General features: G+C 40.9%; 2 protein-coding genes across 7 annotated transcripts in view; both read right to left on the bottom strand.

Annotated features, from left to right (window-relative positions):
• Positions 1-22,050, bottom strand: part of psmd5 (proteasome 26S subunit, non-ATPase 5) — a 101,902-nt gene that overhangs the window by 20,517 nt on the left and 59,335 nt on the right. For 2 of the 4 annotated variants that reach the window (XM_013132433.3, XM_034296993.1), the window contains one exon: positions 2,620-3,004. The exons of the other annotated variants lie outside the window; for them this stretch is intronic. In XM_013132433.3, coding sequence (XP_012987887.1) covers positions 2,747-3,004 — 258 coding nt within the window. In that variant the 3' untranslated portion in view covers positions 2,620-2,746. Of the gene's footprint in view, positions 1-2,619; positions 3,005-22,050 lie in introns of those variants that run through there. 4 annotated transcript variants of the gene reach the window in all.
• On the bottom strand, positions 16,296-20,579 carry LOC114840842. Of its 3 annotated transcripts, XM_029125070.2 has the most exons (5): positions 19,982-20,579; positions 18,474-19,055; positions 18,094-18,237; positions 17,703-17,952; positions 16,296-17,594 (listed from the first exon to the last, which is right to left on the bottom strand). In XM_029125070.2, exons 3-5 carry the CDS (start codon positions 18,154-18,156, stop codon positions 16,942-16,944), a joined length of 966 nt encoding a protein of 321 aa, XP_028980903.2. In that variant the 5' UTR covers positions 18,157-18,237; positions 18,474-19,055; positions 19,982-20,579; the 3' UTR covers positions 16,296-16,941. The 3 variants fall into 3 exon arrangements, 2 of the variants coding, with proteins under 2 accessions (XP_028980903.2, XP_028980904.1); XR_003782854.2 differs by lacking the exon at positions 17,703-17,952; XM_029125071.2 differs by having other exon boundaries at positions 16,296-18,237.

Raw genomic sequence — 22,050 nt, 5'->3', positions numbered from 1 at the left:
CCAATCACGCCCCTCCAGGTGTCACTGTTGTTGCCCACGTGGGCGTTGAAGTCCCCCAGTAGAACGATAGAGTCCCCAGTCGGAGCACTTTCCAGCACCCCTCCCAGAGACTCCAAGAAGGTCGGGTACTCTGCACTGCCGTTCGGCCCTGTGGAATCTGAGCATTAACAATTACAATATGAATGTACATTTCATTGGAAGTGAATGTGCCTAGATAATGAGAACAACAGAAACCTTTCTGTTTAGATTATCTCTCTAACAGAAACCTCTCTGTTTATCTCTCTGTAGGAATGTTTACGGTAGTCATATGGCATGGGGGGTTGACTTCTAAAGACATGGTCTTAGTTAGAAACGCCCTTAATGTATAGGCTAGCTGGTAACCAACATTACAGTGAGAAGATAATGGAACGTTCACCGAATGACATCTGTGCTGCAATTTTCCAATAAACTTGAGCGAGCTTCTCCCTCGATTTGATACGGGTTCTACATTATTTGACCACTATACGAAACCGCCGATTTCTAACAGCCGTAGGCACAAACAACATTGAGAGACCTATCCCCAACACGTAGGCGCAGGGAAACGACCCTCTCGTTCACCGGGGTAAACTCCAACACATGGCGGCAGAGCTGGGGAGCTATAAGCAAACCCACACCAGCCCGCCGCCTCTCACCATGGGCAACTCCAGAGTGGTGAAGAGTCCATCCTCTCTCAAGGAGTGTGGTTCCAGAGCCCAAGCCGTGCGTAGAGGTGATCCCGACTACCTCTAGTCGGAACCTCTCAACCTCTCGCACGATCTCAGGCTCCTTCCCTGCCAGCGAGGTGACATTCCACGTCCCAAGAGCTAGTTTCCGTGTCCAGGGATTGGGCTGTCTAGGCCCCCGCCTTCGACCGTTTGCCCGATCCTCTCCGCACCGGCCCCTTATGGTCCCTCCTGTGGGTGGTGAGCCCACGGGAAGGTGGCCACCAGGCGCTCGCGTATGAGCCCCAACCCCGGTGCCTGGCTCCAGGGTGAGGCCCTGGCTGCGCCATACCGGGCGACGTCACGGACCTCAAAATGTTTATCATCATTAAGGGGTTTTGAACCGCTCTTAGTATGACCTGTCGCCTAGGACCTGTTTGCCTTGGGAGACGCTACCAGGGCCATACTGCCCCCAGACAACATAGCTCCTAGGGTCAATCGGGTACTCAAACTTCTCCACCCCGAAAAACATTGAGACCACTGCATCTTTTTCTTTCCTTTCCAAAAAAGTCCAAAAGGAAGGTATAAAATTAAGAGACCACTGCAAATTGAACACTTCTTTTCCTCACTCAAAACTTTCCTTTGTTTTGAGTCCATAAGCTCCTCTCTGGCTCGCACAATAACTTAATCTTTCCCAGACTGGGTGTTATTTAAAAGAAAAATATGCCCTTCCTGTGATTAAATCACCTTTAAGACAATTATTTGTGTTTCTGTGTTATGGTGAGAAAATTAATTGTCTGGTCTTGACCCCGTCTTGACCCCTCAAAGTCTTGGTTTTGACTCTGTTTCAACCTCATAAAGTCTTGGTCTCAGTTAAGGTGGTCTTGACTACTACACTGATTTTCAATTAAAAAAGAACATAGCTGTATGTTTACTAGTGACTCCAATATCTTACCTGGACAAGAGTTTAAAAATAGGTCGATAATTACCGAAGACACAAGTGTCTTCATCTTTATGTAGAGGCAGCATGTGCAGTTTTCCAAGTCACCAAAATGATCCCAACTGACTAAAATTAACCCGAACCCTCAGATAAATGGTGCTGCCCTGACCAGCAGGCATGGATCTAACTGACCAGGACCTGTTGATTTCCAAGCATTTATAGTTATCAAAGCATCTAACATTCTTGACTATCATCAAATGTGTTCTGCATAAACATCCAAGTATCATGTGAAGCAGTAGTAAAATGTTTTTCAAAGGGCCTGCTCTGATAAAGTGGTTATTAAAAGCATAAACAAGTGTTATTGTCAGTAATAGGACAAGTCTCCAAGACTAATTGCTATGGTAAGGTGTGTAAGCTGTTCTTCAATGATTTTAGAACGTGCAGGTATTTTGCTTTATGTGCTCCTGGATGTGTTGCCGATCAGGTTGCTGTCGGATGATTCCAGTGGCCACTGCCCACACCCCACCTGACAGTCCAAGTCCTGTCCACCTGGTTGTGCTGTGAACCTGAATTCTGTTTTAGAACTCTGGTTAATGCCCACTTGCATTTATTTATTTGATCAAGAAAAAACATTGACTTGGCCCTTAAGGATATGTCCTCTTACAATCTTCACTCAGCACAGAGAGGACTGGCCACCCCTCAGAGTCTGTTCCCTCTCTAAGTTTCTTTCAAATTTTGGACCCTACAAGGGATTATTCCCTAGCCACCGTGAATAACCTATTTTTGCTTGCTTGTTGGGGTTTTAGGTTAGGTGTCAGTAAAAGCACTTTGTGACAACTGCTGATGTAAAAAGGATAAGATACATTTGACTGCTTGAATTTGATACAGAATTTCAATAAATTGAAATTAAAACCAAACACCAGAACCCAGAAGTCAAGGAGTTCAGTTATTTTAGAATGATTTTTTTTGCAATGAATAAAATGTCAAACAAATTTTGAGTTCTCAGTTTAATAATTTCAAATAAACCACATAAAAAAAAAACAGTAAATCTACTAATTTCAACATATTTCAGATTATTAATTTGGTATAGAAAATACAGTATTCATATAAAGTTTTAATATTTCAGTCAGTCCGCTCCCTCTGTGGTCATGGTTGACACAGAGGTAACGTGGTATGCTCCCTCTCTCAGGTAAGACCGCAGACGTAGGTAGAGTTGGCTTCCCAAGATATCGGCTGCTGTCGAAGAACTCACCAGTGCACCCACAAGATCAAACTTTGCCTCCTTCGCCTCCTTGGTCAAACATGCCGAACGGTCCACAACGAATTCCATGAACCCTGGCGTGCCAATCATTAACCTTTGACCCCATGGCTGAGGAGCTATTGCCTAAAATACAATAAAAAAAAATGTATGCATTCGTATTCTTTCATCAGCTTTTACAGAGATATAATGAGGTATTTACAGTCAAAAAAAGAAAATTGCATTCAAATAATGCTTTAAAGGGGTTAAGAACTATTCCTAAATAATATTTTTACACAAAGGTAAGAAAACCCAGATATTTTTCTAATCATGAGTGTCCAAAAGATCTCAGCAGGAATATTTAGTTGCAACAGACCAAAGACTGTTCAGGTTTGTAAGAGGTGGGATCTAGACCAACAACATTAATAATAAACAGAACTTTATTGCATCAGGCTCTCATCTCTTTAAGAAACCTTCCACATCCACCCCAAATTATCCTTATACAGTGAGGGAACAATTATTTGATCCCCTGCTGATTTTCTACATTTGCCCACTGACAAAGAAATGATCAGTCTATCATTTTAAAGGTAGGTTTATTTGAACAGTGAGACAGAATAACAACAAAATAATCCAGAAAAACGCATGTCAAAAATGTTATAAATTGATTTGCATATAATCGCACCAACTGTTGTCACCTTCTCACCAAGCTGCTTGGCGATGTTCTTTTAGCCCATTCCAGCCTTGTGTAGGTCTACAATCTTGTCCCTGACATCCTTGGGAAGCTCTTTTGGTCTTGGCCATGGTGGAGAGTTTGGAATCTGATTGATCGATTGTTTCTGGCTCCCAGGTGTCTTTTATACAGGTAACAAGTGTCATGGATTTTTTTTTAACTAAAGTACCTTTGTGAACCTCTCTGGGAGCCATCACCTTATCGTGGTGGAAAGGTTTGTGTGTTCCTATGAACCTGAGGGCTGTGTTGTCCGGGCCTTAGTGCTCCTGGTAGGGTTTCCCATGGCAAAGTGGTCTCAGGGGAGGAGCCGGACTAAGAATGGTAAAAAAAATACTCCATGTATAAACGAGGAAGAGGAGGAGTTACCCTGCCCGGAGGAAGCCCAGGGCCCTCGTCTGGAGCTATCAGTTAGATCTGGTGGGGCTTACATCCACTCACAGTTTTGGTTGTGGAACCGTACTCCTGGATAGGGGATGGACTTTATTCTTCTCTGGAGTTGCCCAGGGTGTGAGGCGCCAGGCGGGGGTTGGGATATTCACAAGCCCCCGGCTGAGTGCCGCTATGTTGGAGTTTACCCCAGTGGATGAGAGGGTCGCCTCCCTACGGCTACGGGTTGTGGGAGGGGGAATCTCTGACTGTTGTTTGTGCATATGCCCCGAACAGCAGTTCGGAGTATTTGGCCTTCTTGGAGACCCTGAATGGAGTCCTGTATGGGGCTCCATTAGGGGACTCCATAATTCTGCTGGGGGACTTCAACGCACACGTGGGCAATGATGGAGACACCTGGAGAGGCGTGATAGGGAGGAACGGCCTCCCTGATCTGAACTCGAGTGGACGTTTGTTGTTAGAGTTCTGTGCTAGTCATGGATTATCAATAACGAACACCATGTTCGAACATAAGGATGCTCATAAGTGTACGTGGTACCAGAGCACCCTAGGCCGAAGGTCGATGATTGATTTTGAGATTGTGTCATCGGATCTGAGACCGCATGTTTTGGACACTCGGGTAAAGAGAGAGTCAACCGATCACCACCTGGTGGTGAGTTGGGTCAGGGGGTGGGGGAAGACTCTGGACAGACCGGGAAAACCCAAACGGGTAGTGCGGGTGAACTGGGAACGTCTGGTAAAGACCCCTGTCCGAAAGATCTTCAACTCACACCTCCGGCCTAGCTTTTCTGGCATCTCAGATTGAAGAGGAACAATGATTGAAGAGGAACAATGCGGATTCCGTCCTGGTCGGTTGTTCTTGCAAGGATCCTGGAGTGGGCCTGGGAATATGCATTTTGAGAAATGTATTTCTATTAACTGGTATATACCTCTGGTCTTTGATTGTGACACACGACTGTATAACATCAGAGGATTATTAGGTACATAAGTAAACCAATAAGGGTTTCAGTCCTTTGTTCCTTAGGAATGTGGCCCTTGGGGGCCACAGTAGGGGCAATTGGCTTCTTTATGTAAAAACAACAGTAAACATTATGGCAGGAAGGATGAGGTGGAGGGACAGCCATCCCTTTGGGTGAAACTTAGGATTGTGATAGAACAAAGGGGAATGTGTTTTGTTGAGTTGGGACAGATGTGCAGCATCTTACCACACCCTCTTTCCCCTATTACTGAAGATTGTCGGGGTGGGATTGCTAGGACTCCTTGGAGTTTTGCATCGTCCCACCCCACCCAGCGACACTACATCGGTGGAGAACATTTCCCTACAATCGACGTAGCCCACCCCGCTGGTGACTGAGATAGCCCCCGATGTGTTTTGCTCCACTTTAGGCGTGTTGAGAGAGTCAACGCGAGGCAAGAAATTAATCAAAAGCGGGGAGTAGAACAGACCAGATACGTAACCTCTTTTGGCCCAGCCGGTGTTTACAGCGGCTGGGCCAAAAGAGGTTTTAAGTCATTTTCCATTGACTCTGTCGTGAAAGCAAAGGGGGAAGGTGATTATATATGATGAAAAAGACTTGAACTTAAGAGTTCAATGGGAATTGTATAGGTACTTAAAAGGGTTACATGAAGAATTGGATTGTTCTGTTTCCATAGTTATAACAGAAAATTTACATATGTTAAAATTGGCATCCCTTAGTGTCCATTCACAGTATTTGTCTCATTTGTGTTTTTGGAAACTGATACAAAATCTAACAGGGTTATGGTTGAGTAGAATACATCTTACCATTTTGATTTGGTTTAGCTAAGAAATAACAATTTTTTTGGGAAGAATAGTGACTATGAGAATGTGACTGTTCAATTTGTTTGTGTGATATTTGATTAGAAGTAATAATATTAATCAATCAATCAATCAAATTTATTTATAAAGCCCTTTTTACAACAGCAGTTGTCACAAAGTGCTTTACAGAGACACCCGGCCTTAAACCCCAAGGAGCAAACAACAGTAGTGTTGAATTTCAGCGGCTAAAAACTCCCTAAGAAGGTCGAATTTTAGGAAGAAACCTAGAGAGGACCCAGGCTCAGAGGGGTGACCAGTCCTCTTAATCTTTAATTAATCTCATGCATTATGGATTAAGTGGGTAAGGTTATTCCTTACATGTTTACTAAGTTTTGCTATGTTTTAATTGAAACTAAGAAATCATCAAGTTCTATTCTAGAAAACCAAATTGAGAAGTTTTACACTCCCCCTGGAGTGCTCAACTCACTGTGTGTGTATGGGGGGGGGGGTATATTTTGACTGATTTGAACTCTTTAGATAAGAAACAGATTTACTGGTGACATCAAAATTAGGTATTCAAATTTAGTTACACAGAATACTTTGTGTTTATTATTCTGGTTTTGACTTGAAGGAACTGGAAATGTCAATTCCATGTTTATTTACATAGTCAATGACTCTTCATTATTTTTGTATGTATACCTATGTACTTAATTTCTGTCCTAGTAAGTAGGAAAACCTGCAAAATCGGCAGTGTATCAAATACTTTTTCTCCCCACTGTATGTCCATTACATTAGTTTGTTGCATCGACGCCCCGCATGCTAAAGGAGGGCTTCTGCGTTTAAAATTAGGCATAGTGAATTGAAGTCAATGAGGAAAAAGTGAGTTTTTTGGTACTAGTAACCATCACTTCCGACCTGGCATTCACAAAGGAGAGCACACAGATTCTCCTGAACTGTCTGATAAGGCAGCTAGAATGGAGACAACTAGAGCGGTGTTATTGTAACGTGTATTTGAACTACGAAGGACAACACCTTGGAATATACATCTGTTACTTCGATCTTCCAAGAAATGGTTCATTACTAACTGTCTGACGTTTGGAGGAGCAGAACATTTGCGATGACTTTGGAAGTACATCTTATTGGAACAAGAGGACTTTTCTGTGAATTGAGCAATTGGCAAGAGAGGACTTTGTAGCAGTAACAAATTGAAGGATGTATTCAGTGATTGGCGTTTAGACACCCACGTGTTGATGCAACTTGCCCCATACTGTCAATATATGTGTCATTTGAGATGACTTCCTTTGACCAGTGTTTTTAACATAAAATGTTTTGCTGCATTATGTTATAGTTCTGTTTAATAAATGTATTTATTTGTAATAAAAATGTATGGTCTTGGAGTTAATATGCAGGTAATGTTCAAGAAGCATGTAAATGAGGATCCAGACATTTCAGATTTGTTCTGTTCTCTAATCATTAGTGTAATGATATCGACAGGGTCATGTTGTTAAAGAGGACTGTTTTGTTGCAGTCTACATCCTAATGAGTAAACTGTTTAAGGATTGATATCAAAGGTTGATTTGGTATCAAGAAGATGGAAATTTCTGAACTAAGGTACATTTGAGAAATGTATTTTCAAATGTTCCAGGCACGTCCAGCTGGGAGGAGACCTCGGGGTAGGCCCAGGACTAGGTGGAGAGATTATATTTCGACACTGGCCTGGGAACGCCTCGGGATCCCCCAGTCAGAGCTGGCAAATGTGGCTTGAGAAAGGGAAGTTTGAGGTCCCCTGCTGGAGCTGCTGGAGCTGCTGTCCCCGCGACCCGATACCAGATAAGCGGATTGAAGATGAGATTTTCTATTAACTGGTATTCAACTCTGGTCTCTGATTGTGACACACATGTCTGTTTAATACCAATGGATTTTTAGGCATGTTGATCTGCTTAAACCAATAAGGGTATAAGTCCTTTGTTCCTTAAGAATGTGGCCCTTGGGGGTAAGTAGGGGCAATAGACTCTGTGCACCAGCGTAGTGACGAACTTCCGCTATTTTCTAGAAGTCGGTATTGCGGTTTCCGGTTTACTTACTAATACTCATCCACATGAGTAAACACCTAAACTCACAACAAGATGAGTAATGCTGTTCTACGGGGAAAAAAAGAAATATAATGTACGTGACTCATTTGAGTTTCAAGGTACAAGTGGGGCATCATTTTAATCAGGAGAATGTCCTCTTTTTAATAAAATATGGCTTGCGCCATTCAATGACTTCAAAAGCTAGACTAGAAATAGTCAGACAAGGCGATTTTTTTATATACTTTCCACGTAACGCAGGTTTAAGCACAATTAATACCATATAGGACCAGATGTTTACTTCCTATGCCAGTTGTTATTTTTCAGTTTGGTTGTGAAATGAGGTTACAGTAGTAAAATAAATGAGGAGACCCATTTTGGTGGGTTTTTTCAGGCTATGGAATTTTAAGCTTCATTCAGGTTAGAAGAGGCTGAACGAAGGTTCGTTTCAATTCACTTGCTATGGGGATGCGCTAGTGTTCCAGCTCAGCCAGCGTTCTTTTGCCGTTTTTGAGGCTAGGGTGAATTTTTGTGTTCTATTGTCCTGCCTAATACTACACTAAAAAGGAACGCGTCGCCAACTAGCTTAGCCGATAGCCAGCCGGCACACCACAGTAAACTACTTACCCTCGTAGTTGTGCAGATAACTCGATACGTAAAGTTTGAATCCCTTGTTCCGCTTGTTTGTGGGAGGTTGACAGCCAACCCTTTGAGTGAAACTTAGGATTGTGATAGAACAAATGGGAATATGTTTTGCTGAGTTGGGACAAATGTGCAGCATCTTACCACACCCCTTTTTCCTCCTGTAAGTACTGATGATTGTCCTGTATTCATTTAGAGAGTCCTCAGATGATTATTCTGTAAGCGTTTGACGGGTCTCTCTATTTGCAAATAAACTGTTACATTTTGCCAAGAGAATTTTGTCTCTGTACTCCTTTAAAAGTTTTAATCAAACTGAGATTATGAGCACTCCCTTTATAAAAGTCACCTGGGAGCCAGAAATATTTCTGATTGAGAGGGGATCAAATATTTATTTCACTCATTAAAATGCAAATCAATTTAACATTTTTGACGTGTTTTTCTGGAATTTTTTGGTTGTTATTCGGTCTCTCACTGTTCAAATAAACCTACCATTAAAATTATGGACTGATCATTTCTTTGTCAGTGGGCAAACATACAAAATCAGCTGGGGACCAAATAATTTTTTCCCTCACTGTAGTAAGGCAATTAACCCTTTGACGCGTACGATCACATAAGTGTGATCAGGCTAGAGTGGTCCCTGAAGTGTACCATCACACCCGTGTGATTAGAATGTATTGTTTAGAGCACACAATTCAAAAAAGAACGTCTAGGTACGAGTGACCTAACAATGGCTGGGCAGACTGCACTTTTATTTACTCACATTTAGCTCAAACAGTGTTTATAACTTTATTTCCTCATTGTAATTGTTTCAAGACCACACTATGATATTAACCAGGTAGCAAGCATTCAAATCAGGACAAGAAGGGTTACTTACGTACCAACAGGCAGCCAACACTAATACACAAAAACGAATGATATTAGCGACTACTATAGAGCATCTTACCATTTCCTAGAAGAGCTGACAATCGGTCAGATCCATTTTAAAAACCTTCTAGAAGTTATGTTACACGTTTGTGGGTGCCGCTATGCTTTTTTATCAACCAAAGATAATGAAAGGTGAGTAACTCTGAGACCTGATGGTCATTTACATTTGTCATCCTTGGAAAACTAGGATTTGTCCCAATATATCACTGTAAAAATTACTATTTCTATTACTATTTCAATAATATTAATAACACACAATGAAAGCACTTTGAAAGCACAATTGTGCTGGATATAGACAATAAATAGTGCATTTTTAAGTTTAAAATGATTGCGACCCACCGCCCTTTGCCTCACAATAGATTAATTCAGTGCTCAGCACTGACACATCATGCAGCTGTAACTACAGTTCATGTGTGGGAATCTGAGGGAGTCTGTTGTTGGTGGCTGACTTTCAGTAACTAGTTCAAACAAAGGATATGTTAGACATTTGTTTTACTTCTACAGCTCAATACAATAAGATACATTTAGAACCGTCAGCAATCTTCATTTTCGCTGCACTGAATTACAGGTCACACTTTGTTAGCTAGCGGTTAGCTGACGTTTGCTAGCTAGCTACAGTTACACATCAACCAGCTTTTGCAGCTCTTTGAATTTGAGTCAATGAGAGAAGCTAGCAATGCAATGTATTTAATGTTCTGTACCTGGCAAGGTGACTGTTCATGTCAACTGTCTGAACGGCACTCAATGCACGTAGCTAAAGTGTTTATTTTTATGTTGGTAGGGTTCACACACAATAGATAAATTCTAGTAGCGAACCAATGGCGCAAACTAAAACAGTATACCAGCAATAATTTTGTTAAGAAAAAAAACTCAATGTATTCTTCAAAAATATTTTTTTTCACTGATCGTTTTTGTCCATTACTAAAGGCAATAATTGGAATTCATAATTTGTCATACTTTTGAGAGCTTTAGAATAATTACGTATATAAATTATTTAAACACCACCTATTGCTTGATAGTTACTGTACGTTTTATTGATGCAACAAGTGAAGCGTGTCAGTATCTTTTGCACCGGGATCTTTAGAAAAATGACAGCATTTTTAAGAGGTCAATAATTATTCAATATACATTTTTAACAGTTACTACCGGTAGAGGTTTGCTAATATAATATATATATAATGTATTGTTATGTTATAATCAAATTCTGGAACTCTTGAATGAGTGCCAAAATCACGCGCCAAAAAACTCACGCTTAGGGGCGGTTAAGGGATATTTGAAACATGGTGTTTTTTTCCTGAGTTTGTTCCCAAAAAAGGAAGTCATCTCTTCAGAGATTGCACCACATAAAAACGTATTTTAATTAAAGTAATTTGTTTTACCAAGCCATGTGCAGTTTACCATCATGCATGTATCAGAGCAGGTGTGATTAAGTTACTTTTAAGGAGTTAAATACTTTTCTTGATTATATGAGAAATGTATGTTACTAAAAATGTTTAGACAACAAAAGCAAAAACATTTAAGTTCCGCTAAATGTGCCCTCCCCGCTCTTTATAAGGTGTGTTTTTGTTTCACTGGTATGAACTCAATCTCCTCCCTGCCAGCTGCAATGAAAGGAGTAGATGTGGTGCTGAAGTTGCAGAAATTGTCCAGAAATTTATAAAGAGTGTAAACTATGCTGAATACATAATCCAAAATAATGGATTAAGTATTCTTATTAAAACTATTATTGCAATCTTTATTACAACAGGCCATAGTGTATATATACATTCACTGGCCATTTCACCGGTACACCTTTTCAACTGCTGGTTAACGGAAACATCTACAGTAATCAGCCAATCATGTGGCAGCAACTCAATGGATTTAGGTATGTAGACCTTGAAAAGACAATTTGCTGAATTTCAAAATGGGGAAGAAAAGGTGAGTTAAGTGACTTTAAATGTTAAATGGTTGTTTGTGCCAGATGGGCTGGTTTGAGTATTTTAGAAAGTGCAGATATTGTTGCTGACCGTGTACATCCCTTTATGACCACAGTGAAACTACCTTCTAATGGCTACTTCCAGCAGGATAACCTGCCATGTCACAAAGGTCACATCTCCTCAAATGGCCTCCACAGTCACCAGACTCAATACAATAGAGCATCTTGGGATGTGGTGAAACAGTAGATTCACATTGTGGATTCGCAGCTGACAAATCAGCTGCAACTGCGTGATGCTATAATGTCAGTATGGATCAAAATCCCGGAGGAATGTTTCCAGCACCTTGATATATTTACGCCATGAACAACTAAGGCCATTGTGTAGGCAAAAGGGGGTCCAACCTGGTACTAGCAAGGTGTCCCTAATGAATTGGCCAGTGAGTGTATACATACACACAGTACTGTTCAAATGTTTGATGTGTCATGTCAGCTGACATAACATGTCATATTCTGTCATAACATGGTCACAACACTGTAATGACACATACTTTGAAATATTATGACATATATTGCATTTTGTTATGACTGGTTATAGGTTTAAGCAATTTTGAGCGTGGCATGGTTGTTGGTGCCAGACGGGCTGGTCTGAGTATTTCACAATCTGCTCAGTAACTGGGATATTCACGCACAACCATTTCTAGGGTTTACAAAGAATGGTGTGAAAAGGGACAAACATCCAGTATGCGGCAGTCCTGTGGGTGAAAATGCCTGGTTGATGCTAGAGGTCAGAGGAGAATGGGCCGACTGATTCAAGCTGATAGAAGAGAAACTTTGACTGAAATAACCACTTGTTACAACCGAGGTATGCAGCAAAGCATTTGTGAAGCCACAACACGCACAACCTTGAGGCGGATGGGCTACAACAGCAGAAGACCCCACCGGGTACCACTCATCTCCACTACAAAGAGGAAAAAGAGGCTACAATTTGCACGAGCTCACAAAAATTGGACAGATGAAGACTGGAAGAATGTTGCCTGGTCTGATGAGTCTCGATTTCTGTTGAGACATTCAGATGGTAGAGTCAGAATTTGGCGTAAAGAGAATGAGAACATGGATCCATCATGCCTTGTTACCACTGTGCAGGCTGGTGTTGGTGGTCTAATGGTGTGGGGGATGTTTTCTTGGCACACTTTAGGCCCCTTAGTTCCAATTGGGCATTGTTTAAATGCCACGGCCTACCTGAGCATTGTTTCTGACCATGTCCATCCCTTTATGACCACCATGTACCCATCCTCTGATGGCTACTTTCAGCAGGCTAATGCACCATGTCACAAAGCTCAAATCATTTCAAATTGGTTTCTTGAACATGACAATGAGTTCACTGTACTGAAATGGCCCCCACAGTCACCAGATCTCAACCCAATAGAGCATTTTTGGGATGTGGTGGAACGGGAGCTTCGTGCCCTGGATGTGCATCCCACAAATCTCCAACTGCAAGATGCTATCCTATCAATATGGGCCAACATTTCTAAAGAATGCTTTCAGCACCTTGTTGAATAAATGCCACGTAGAATTAAAGCAGCTCTGAAGGCGAAAAGGGGTCAAACACAGTATTAGTATGGTGTTCCTAATAATCCTTTAGGTGAGTGTAGGTGACGATAACTGAGTTTTTTGTCAAGTGAAAAAACAAGAGAATTGTGGAAACTCCTAATGTTTTACTGCCCCATGGGTTCTGATCTAGCCTTACCCCAAAAAGCATGCACGGATGCGTAATTTGAAAATCAACCAGAAATAGTTGCAATATAACCATAAACAGTTTTATTTAAGCTTACTACAATCTAGCTACTGAAGGTTGTAGCAAGCAAAGTTTTTGTCTATCAGTAAGAGAGATTTGCTCTTCTTGGCTGGCTCCGCTTACGTGGTCTGGCAAAAAAAAACTAATAGAAAAAAAAACAAAGTGGACAAAGAGGCCAAAGATGACTCCAAAATAATGTTGCCAGAATAAGCTGAAACTTACTTAACTTTAGAAAACATAATTGTCTGTCTGAAATTTTATGCAATGTATAATTTGACCACTAATACCAATAATAATAGTTTTCATACAGTCGCAGAAATTGTGAAATTTTGCAATTAGTGTCTGTGTATAAATAGTCAATGAGTTTGTTAGCTCTCACGTGGATGCACTGAGCAGGCTAGATACTCAGACATGGGGAGCAGAAAATAACTGTCAAAAGACCTGCGTAACAAGGTAATGGAACTTTATAAAGATGGAAAAGGATATAAAAAGACATCCAAAGCCTTGCAAAGGCTAGTCAGTACTGTTCAATCACATTAACAAGTGGAAAATTCAGGATTCTCTTGATACCAAGCCAAGGTCAGGTAGACCAAGAAAGACTTGTTATGGAAATCTTGAACTGATGTATTCTTGGTCCTATGCTTGTATGAATGAGTTACTTGTTAAAGATGCAGAGAGAGGTCTGGTGTTTGATTAGGAGACATCCTTGACCGCCACCGGTGGATTAGAGGGGTACTCATAAATCTGTATAACCCTTTAGTGTCTCTGTTGATTGTCCAGCCATTGTGTCTCCTCAGGAGTTGAGAAGGATAAAGTCGGGGGACAGCCAGCCCTTTGGGTAAATGTTACACAAGACAGATGGCAACAACTTACCACAGCCCTTCTAACATTTGAAATAAATACGGATTGTTCATGTATGGAGTTAGAGACTCCTCGGATGTTTATGTATGTAAGTGTTTGACGCATCTATCATATTTGCAAATATTAATAAATTATATTAAAATGGTGCCTAGAGAATTTTGTCTCTGTTTCTTACTCCTTTAGGAGTGTCGATCGATGGAATTACCATCACAATTTGGGAGCTCGTCCTCGGTTACTAATCCTGGGGTCTCCTACTCAAATCATGGCGGGTTGTCAGGGCGCCCAGCTTACATGATTTTTGGGATTTCTCAGTACAGGTACCTGGGCTTAAATTTCGAATTCGGGAGGTAAGGGCACTTTAGTTTTTGCGTTTGGACGCAAGTGTATGTGCTAGGGCACATTTAAATTCTGCAGACAGGGCTAGGGCCTTGAACATCGATCGATGGAATTACCATCACAGACTTCAGCCAAAACTGACAGAAGAATTGTTCGGGATGCAAAGAAAAAGCAACAGGTAACCTCAGGAGAAATACAGGCTGCTCTGAAATGGTGTGGTTGTTTCAAGGAGCACAATATGACGATACTTGAACAAAAATTTGCTGCATGGTCGAGTTGCCAGAAAGAAGCCTTTACTGCACCAATGCATGGAGAATCTTGTGAAAATGTATGGCAAGATGAATGCAGCATGTTATCAGAAAATACTGGCAGACAATTTGTATTCTTCTGCACGAAAGCTGCGCATGGGATGCTCTTGGACTTTCCCGAACGAGAATGACCATAAGCACAAGCCCAAGTTGACCCTCCAGTGGTTATAGCAGAAAAAGGTGAAGGTTCTGGAGTGGCCATCAATGTCTCCTGACCTTAATATCATCGAGCCACTCTGGGGAGATCTCAAACGTGTGGTTCATGCAAGACGACACAAGACTTTGCATGACCTGGAGGCATTTTGCCAAGATGAATGGGCAGCTATACCACCTGCAAGAATTCAGGGCCTCATAAACAACTATTACAAAAGACTGCACGCTGTCATTTATGCTAAATTGGGCAATACACAGTAGTAAGAACTAAGGGTATGCAGACTTTTGAACAGGGGTCAGTTCATTCGTTTCTTTGTTGCCATGTTTTGTTTTATGATTGTGCCATTCTGTTATGACCTACAGTTGAGTGTGAATCCAATAAGAAATAAAATAAATGTTTTGCCTGCTCACTGCTGGCTCACTCAAATCCTCAGACACATCGTCAGACCTTACACTGGTGCTGTGGGCACATTTCCTTCATCGAGACCCGATGTGCGATTTAAGTGTTCCCCTAATTCTTTTGAGCAGTATATATATGTCTCTCTCATCTTCATCCGCATATCCGGTATCGGGTCGCGGGGACAGCAGCTCCAGCAGGGGACCCCAAACTTCCCTTTCCCGAGACACATTTGCCAGCTCTGACTGGGGGATCCCAAGGCGTTCCCAGGCCAGTGTCGAAATATAATCTCTCCACCTAGTCCTGGGCCTACCCCGAGGTCTCCTCCCAGCTGGACGTGCCTGGAACACCTCCCTAGGGAGACATCCTGGGGGCATCCTTACCAGATGCCCGAACCACCTCAACTGGCTCCTTTCTGATGCAAAGGAGCAGCGACTCTACTCCGAGTTCCTTACCGATGGCTGAGCTTCTCACCCTATCCCTAAGGGAGAAGCCAGCCGCCGTTTGTACTCGCGATCTAGTTCTTTCGGTCATGACCCAGCCTTCATGACCATAGGTGAGGGTAGGAATGAAAATTGACCGGTAAATTTGCCTTCCGGCTCAGCTCTCTTTTCGTCACAACGATGCGGTAAAGCGAATGCAATAACGCCCCCGCTGCTCAGATTCTCTGGCCAATCTCCCGCTCCATTGTCTCCTTACTCGCAAAACAAGTCCCAGAGATACTTGAACTCCTTTTCCTGGGGTAACGCCTCATTCCCTACCCGGAGGAGGCACTTTAATTTATATAAATAAATTATTCTGGTGCATAGGGGCACACATTTGGCGTTTTTAAACATTGCTATGTGTTCGGTTCTTTAAGAATCTCCCCACCGAACGGGGCATCAGGAGAGGACACGTTGTTATGACTCGTTGTGGTTTTTTATTTAAACTGATTGATTTTCCACAAACAGCTAATTAGTCCACAAATAGCAGGTTATAAACCTGTAGAAATACAAAGGCTATAGTTTAAACAACAACATTAGCCACATACATAATATACCAAATTCTGAACATACTAATATGAATTGAATATACATTTCAATATAGTCAGTATTTAGTATTATAAATATTATAATATACTTAGTGTTTAAAAATGACTAAACACAGCACATTTCTCTAAACACAGAAATATACATCAATGTAAAACACATCAAATGTACAGCAATGTCAATGTTACATATTGAACTAATAGCCCAAAACCACAAAGGTGTATATTGGTCTAAAGTGAGTGTAGTTGCTGTGCATAGCAATCCATTACCAAAGTAAAGCGATTGACTACATTACCCATTCAGCACCGCAACCAGGAAGTAGCTCGTGTGACAGTAAAACGCTCCAATTTCAAACATTTACTAGAATATAGTCACGGATATATCGAGCTGACAGCGTTGAACATCAGACCGCAAATAAGGTTTTATCAGCATGACCAACGTAAAGTTATCAAGCATACAAGCCGCACATACCAGGGTACCCCCAGGATCTTCCAAATAAAATTCAAGGCTTTTTAAGACCTTTTTAATGCCATTTCAAATTAAATTCAATGCCAACTTCGAACCCATTCCGACAGACGTATGAAGGGAAAATGTCAAATCTGTATAAATGTTGATCCCTAGAAAATAATTATGTGCAAGTAGGCATCTTGAATTAAATAAAACATTTTATTTAAATGATCAGATATATGTACGTGTATACGCAACAGCATAACACACATTTGATTTACAATTAACAAATAGATTTGATCTTGATGTTGAACACTACAGCCTTCGCAGGTCTGCTGCCTTGGTTGCAATTTTTTCGCCCAGGCTCTCAAGTTCTGTCAACTTCTGCTTGTGGCTTCTTCTCAATGCGTTTGACTTGGCAATTAGCTCTGCCATTCTGCTGCCTTGTTTGCCCTCAGCCTCTTCTGCCATCTTGTCTGCATCCCTCCTCAGATGCTCTGCAACTTCCTGGATGGTCTGTCTTGACTTTTTTAGCTGCTCTTCAATCATTCTTCTTTTTTGACCCTGTGCTTGAGATTCTTTTTTCTTCCGTTCACTTTCAAGATGCATTCTGTACCTCACCCTTGCTGATGTGACTGAAGACAGGAGCTCTGGTGTGAGGGGCACCTTGGTAACACCCCCATGCATGGACACGTAATCGCACACAACTCTTTGTGCAATGACAGTGTCCTCATGGATATTACAAGTTTCTACTTGTTTATTGATAGACAAGCCTCTCTCCACCGTAGCTTGCCCATGGGAGAGGAGCAGAAGGTTTCTGATGAAAGCCCAGAGCTGTGGGTAGGGCTGACTTATATACGAATGGAGAAACACATCCAGCCTCTCCTCAAGGGGCTTGAAAGACAGGAACTTCTCATTCCTCACCTCCAGAGACAACAATTGTGAAAACTGCTGAATGATCAGATCACCTAAAGAAGAAGTGAAATAAAAATCCCTCACATATATAATAATCCAATCAAATGTACATGTGTTTTTTGTAAATTGTATGCCTAACGTCAGGACTTAATCTTATGTACCTGTAGCAACTCCATCTAACTGCTTGTCTTGAAGAAACCTTTTGACTAGACACTTCATCTGGCCCTGACACAATTCTGGATCTGAATACATCACGGCTGGGTTAAGACAAGTCATTTGTCTTACAGTTGGGAATTTCAAAGGGCTCTTCTCTTGAATCTTCTTTACAATTTTGGACAGACCCTCCATGCATTCTTTTCTGAACTGGAGGACAGAAAGCTCCTCGGTGGATCTACTCTGCCGCTGACGTTCCTAAGGATGAATGGGGACTAAATTAAGTAAATAGCTTCCCCTCCCTCCTCTTTCCTTCTAGCTAATCCAGTGAGAGGTTGAGTAGACCAGTCTAACAACAGGGACACCAGCCTGGTCACACAATATGTATTTCCTAAATACCTTTATTGCAGCCTCAGCTCCAATGCCAATATCATCAGCTCTTAGATGAACCCTGGACTGCATATCACTAACATCAAGCCGGACCAAATGCTGAGGTGTGGCATCATTGAGAAGTTCTTGATTAATGAATCACCTCAGCAAACTCTATGAAAAGACAAAAATATAAATTTGTGAATACAAAATATTTTACAATACAAAATAAGCACTCTGACATTACAATGTTTCTTTTCTTCAGTATTATTAAATGAGCCTAATTTATCTAACTATTCAATATATTTGCATTTTCAATTCATCCAGTCTTAGCTGTAGTCTTAACTTAATTGTGAACGAGAAGAGATTTTAAAATCACTATGACAATAAAATGAGAAGATTCACCTCACCTTCAGCAGTTCAGCCAAATCATTAGCAATGAAAGGCAGCACAGGTTCATCAGTTTGGTATCTGGTGAGGAAAGGTGTTACACTTCGACACACTGCCATGAAAAAGTTAAGCTTTGCCAGAATGAGAGGGTCTTTGGTTGCTGCCTCAATGGTATCATAGGAGGATGTCCCAGGGTTAGGAAGCTTTTTGGTGCTGACAGCCTCAACATACTTCATCATGTCTGGCCAGATGACAAGGGCCCTCTCCGCCACAGGGAGGTTCTCGACCCAGCGATGACCACAAAAAGGCAAAGCGAAGATTTTGGACTTAGTGAGATTATAGAAATCCTCTCTCCTTGCTGGCACATTGTGGAAAATTGTATGCAGAGCTCTTAGGAACTTCTCCATATGCCACTCGGTGAATCCACATTTGACAGCATTATGGAGAGTATGCAGGCCACAACTCCCCACCACTGCCAGCTGAACACCCCCAAAATGCTCTGCATGCTCCTGCTGCAGCATCTCAAAAAAACGCCAATTAACATTGGGTCCATCCATAGACACTGAGACCATCTTCCTCAAGTCAAGGTCACATACACACTCCTAAAAGACATGAAAAGCAACAAACACTTTATTATATAGCCTTATATATGTAAATGAAGCATTCTGGTGCATTCTGACAAGAAAACATTTAGCTTCAAATAAAAAAGTTAATAATAATAGAAACAATTTGATATATTAATCAAGTTGGAACCTGTACAGTACAGAAAAATATCTCTCTCAACTAATGCTGTAAAGTAAACCATAAGGAACCCCATTATAATCTTCATACATAATTCTAATATTAAAGGTTAAAAAATGTTTATTTGGTAAGCTTTTTCCATTTAAATAACACATTATGAAGTTTTTATAATAAAGTTATAATAAATTTTTAATGACATAATTATGTTTCTACTTTTTAAATGACAATATTAAAACCTTATCATATATATTCACTCTTTCCTGTCAAATTCTTACATTTGATCAAATTCAGCTTTAATAATAAGGGCTGTTATCAATCAAATTAAGTCATTTACACTACAAAATTGCAACTGTAATAAATAATTTTATGAGATTGATGTTTAAATAAATAATATAAAAAAATCAATGATGCCTTTAAACAACAAACCAATAGGTGGCGGCAAGTGACTGTCCTAATAAATGAATCATTGAGTCATTGATTAAACGATTCGTTCAATATGCGGAATCATTCTCTTTTATAACTATTTTCGTCAGTGAAATAGAACAAAACGATATTTTTTCTAAATTTGTAAGTGACTAACGTACATATTAACTAGGCTAACGTTAGCTACTTGTGTATTAAACTAGCTTAAGTTAGGCTATACATTCAATGTAACATTTGCAATCGTTATAAAGAACAGTTCACTTGGTCGTGTTACTTCATATATTATTTCTTACATTTACATCATATATTATTTATAAATAAATAATAACTCAACCATTTTTTTAAACTCAGAATAAAAACTTACTTTGAAATGTTTGAGCAGGTCCACCGCCGTTGCATGGCCCATAAACTGCGAGCCGAAGTATCGTGACTGGACATGGTTATCCACCCAGTAGCGAATATGAAGGTCCAACTGCTTACTTTTCGTCATCTTATTGAGACTCTCGTCAAACATGACCACAAACCCGTTGGCTATATTGACCTTGTCAGTCAGTTCTTTAGTTATAAAGGGAGCCAATCCGAATTTAGTAATATATGAAGTTTTGTTGCTTCCACACGAGAATGTAGCTGCGATCTCGGAGTCAGGAAACATGGTTTTAAAAATCTCTGTAATGTTCTCATTCGATGTGTAAGAGTGGTGCTCAGAGATTGTTTTGAGATTGTCGAGCCGCAGTAAGATATGATGTTCTTTGGCTGTGGCGGCAATGCGTTTGATGTTGAAATGTCTTCATTATTGATAGCCAGAGCTGTTTCATTAACCGAAGAGGTCTGTGGTGCACAGAACTGCACAATTGGTGGTTGGCGCTGGCGAGCAGTACTACACGCAATGTGTTTGGCAGCCTTCATATGGGACTCCAGGGCCGTAACACCCATCGTCGCTAGTTTAAAAGATTTCCGGCACCAAGAGCAATATGGCCTCGAAGTCATTTCCTGGCACAGGCTTGACCCACACGTAATTTGAATTCCTTGGCCACAGCGGATTAAACCGACACTTTCCCATTTTGGCTGACAAACTAGGCTAGCTACTCTCTTGTTATCCGTTACCTCACTCGCCTCGTAACGATAGTGACGGGTGCGCGCATGCTTTTGCGCGTATTTTTATTTTTTTTTTGCTTTCGCACTATCAACATTACGCTGCATAAATTCTTATTTAGCTTAAGTTGATTTTGTTACGGTATGAACTTAATACTAGGAAAGGCAAAAAAAAAATAAGACCTTTGTAACGAAATTCAAGACTTTGTATACAAAATTCAAGGCTTTTAAGGCCTTAATTTGAGATTCTGAAATGTAAGACTTTTTCAATGCTTTTAAGACCCGCGGGTACCCTGACATACATAACCGCAGCACAGCAGTAGCGCAACAAACAAACAAACTTAAACCGTAGCTCAATGTAGAGAAACAACAGCTTACCGGTGGCGCATCTCTCCTGACGAGACATGTCAAAACTAATACTCGCTCCCGCTTATAGCCCGTGCTTATTCTGTACTGGAGTACAACACACGGATTTTACTGGTCCACGTTTCAACTCTTGACTGGCCCGTGCTCTAGGTAGGTAAGTGAACCACCCACCTAGTTACCTGCGTTACATTGCTGTTGAACACCCGTTACGTAGTAAACGCTACACTATGCTGTCATAAAAAAAAAAATCTAACACTATTAGGAGTGTTTAGAGGACACAAAAGTGTTTTCATAGATGCTCTACAGATTATCTACAGAATGTCAATAACATTTTAAATATCTACTAACCCTAACCTTTAGCTTAACCCTAACTGTAACCATAACCTTTACCCGAAACCATATTCTAAATCTAACCCTAACCTCACCAAGCAGTTGCTTATCAACAGATATGTCAAGATATGTTCAGCTAATTGTCAGCCTCTTACATGTCTGGCAGCTCATGAATAAGTGCACGTTCACCGGGTGGTCCAGCTGTGGCTATCAAGTCTGCTTTGTTTCTTTGTAGTTGGTTAACATCAAGAGGAAAGCAAATTATTTGTTGGTTGTTGTGGGGTCTGGAGAGGGCATTTATAGTTTGATGTAATATTCTGCGGATAGATGTTTGTCTGATTGCATAGCTGCATTTTCCCTGTGGCCAAGTAACGTAAAGTTGTCACAAACTTGATCTCTTGACTACCTCTACAGACTACTACAGATTTAGGAGCTGGTTTTAGCGCAGAAACGCTTTGTGACCAAAGATTTGGAAGTTAGCACTGACACGTCCATTACTTGTAAGAGTTTCTCCTAAATCAGCAAGAGACACTTTTATTCTTAAAAGGTTTTGTGAATATGGCCACTGGTGCCCTTTAGGCAATTAAAATGTTTAATACATTAAATCATCGCTGTTCACTTCCGTTGCTTAATGTGTGGGTATTT

This window comes from Esox lucius, chromosome 14 (genome assembly GCF_011004845.1).
Source record: "Esox lucius isolate fEsoLuc1 chromosome 14, fEsoLuc1.pri, whole genome shotgun sequence".
In the NCBI taxonomy this organism is placed as follows: domain Eukaryota; kingdom Metazoa; phylum Chordata; class Actinopteri; order Esociformes; family Esocidae; genus Esox; species Esox lucius.
The sequence above is the reverse complement of the archived record's forward strand: the minus strand, read 5'-3'. Positions and strand labels throughout refer to the sequence as shown.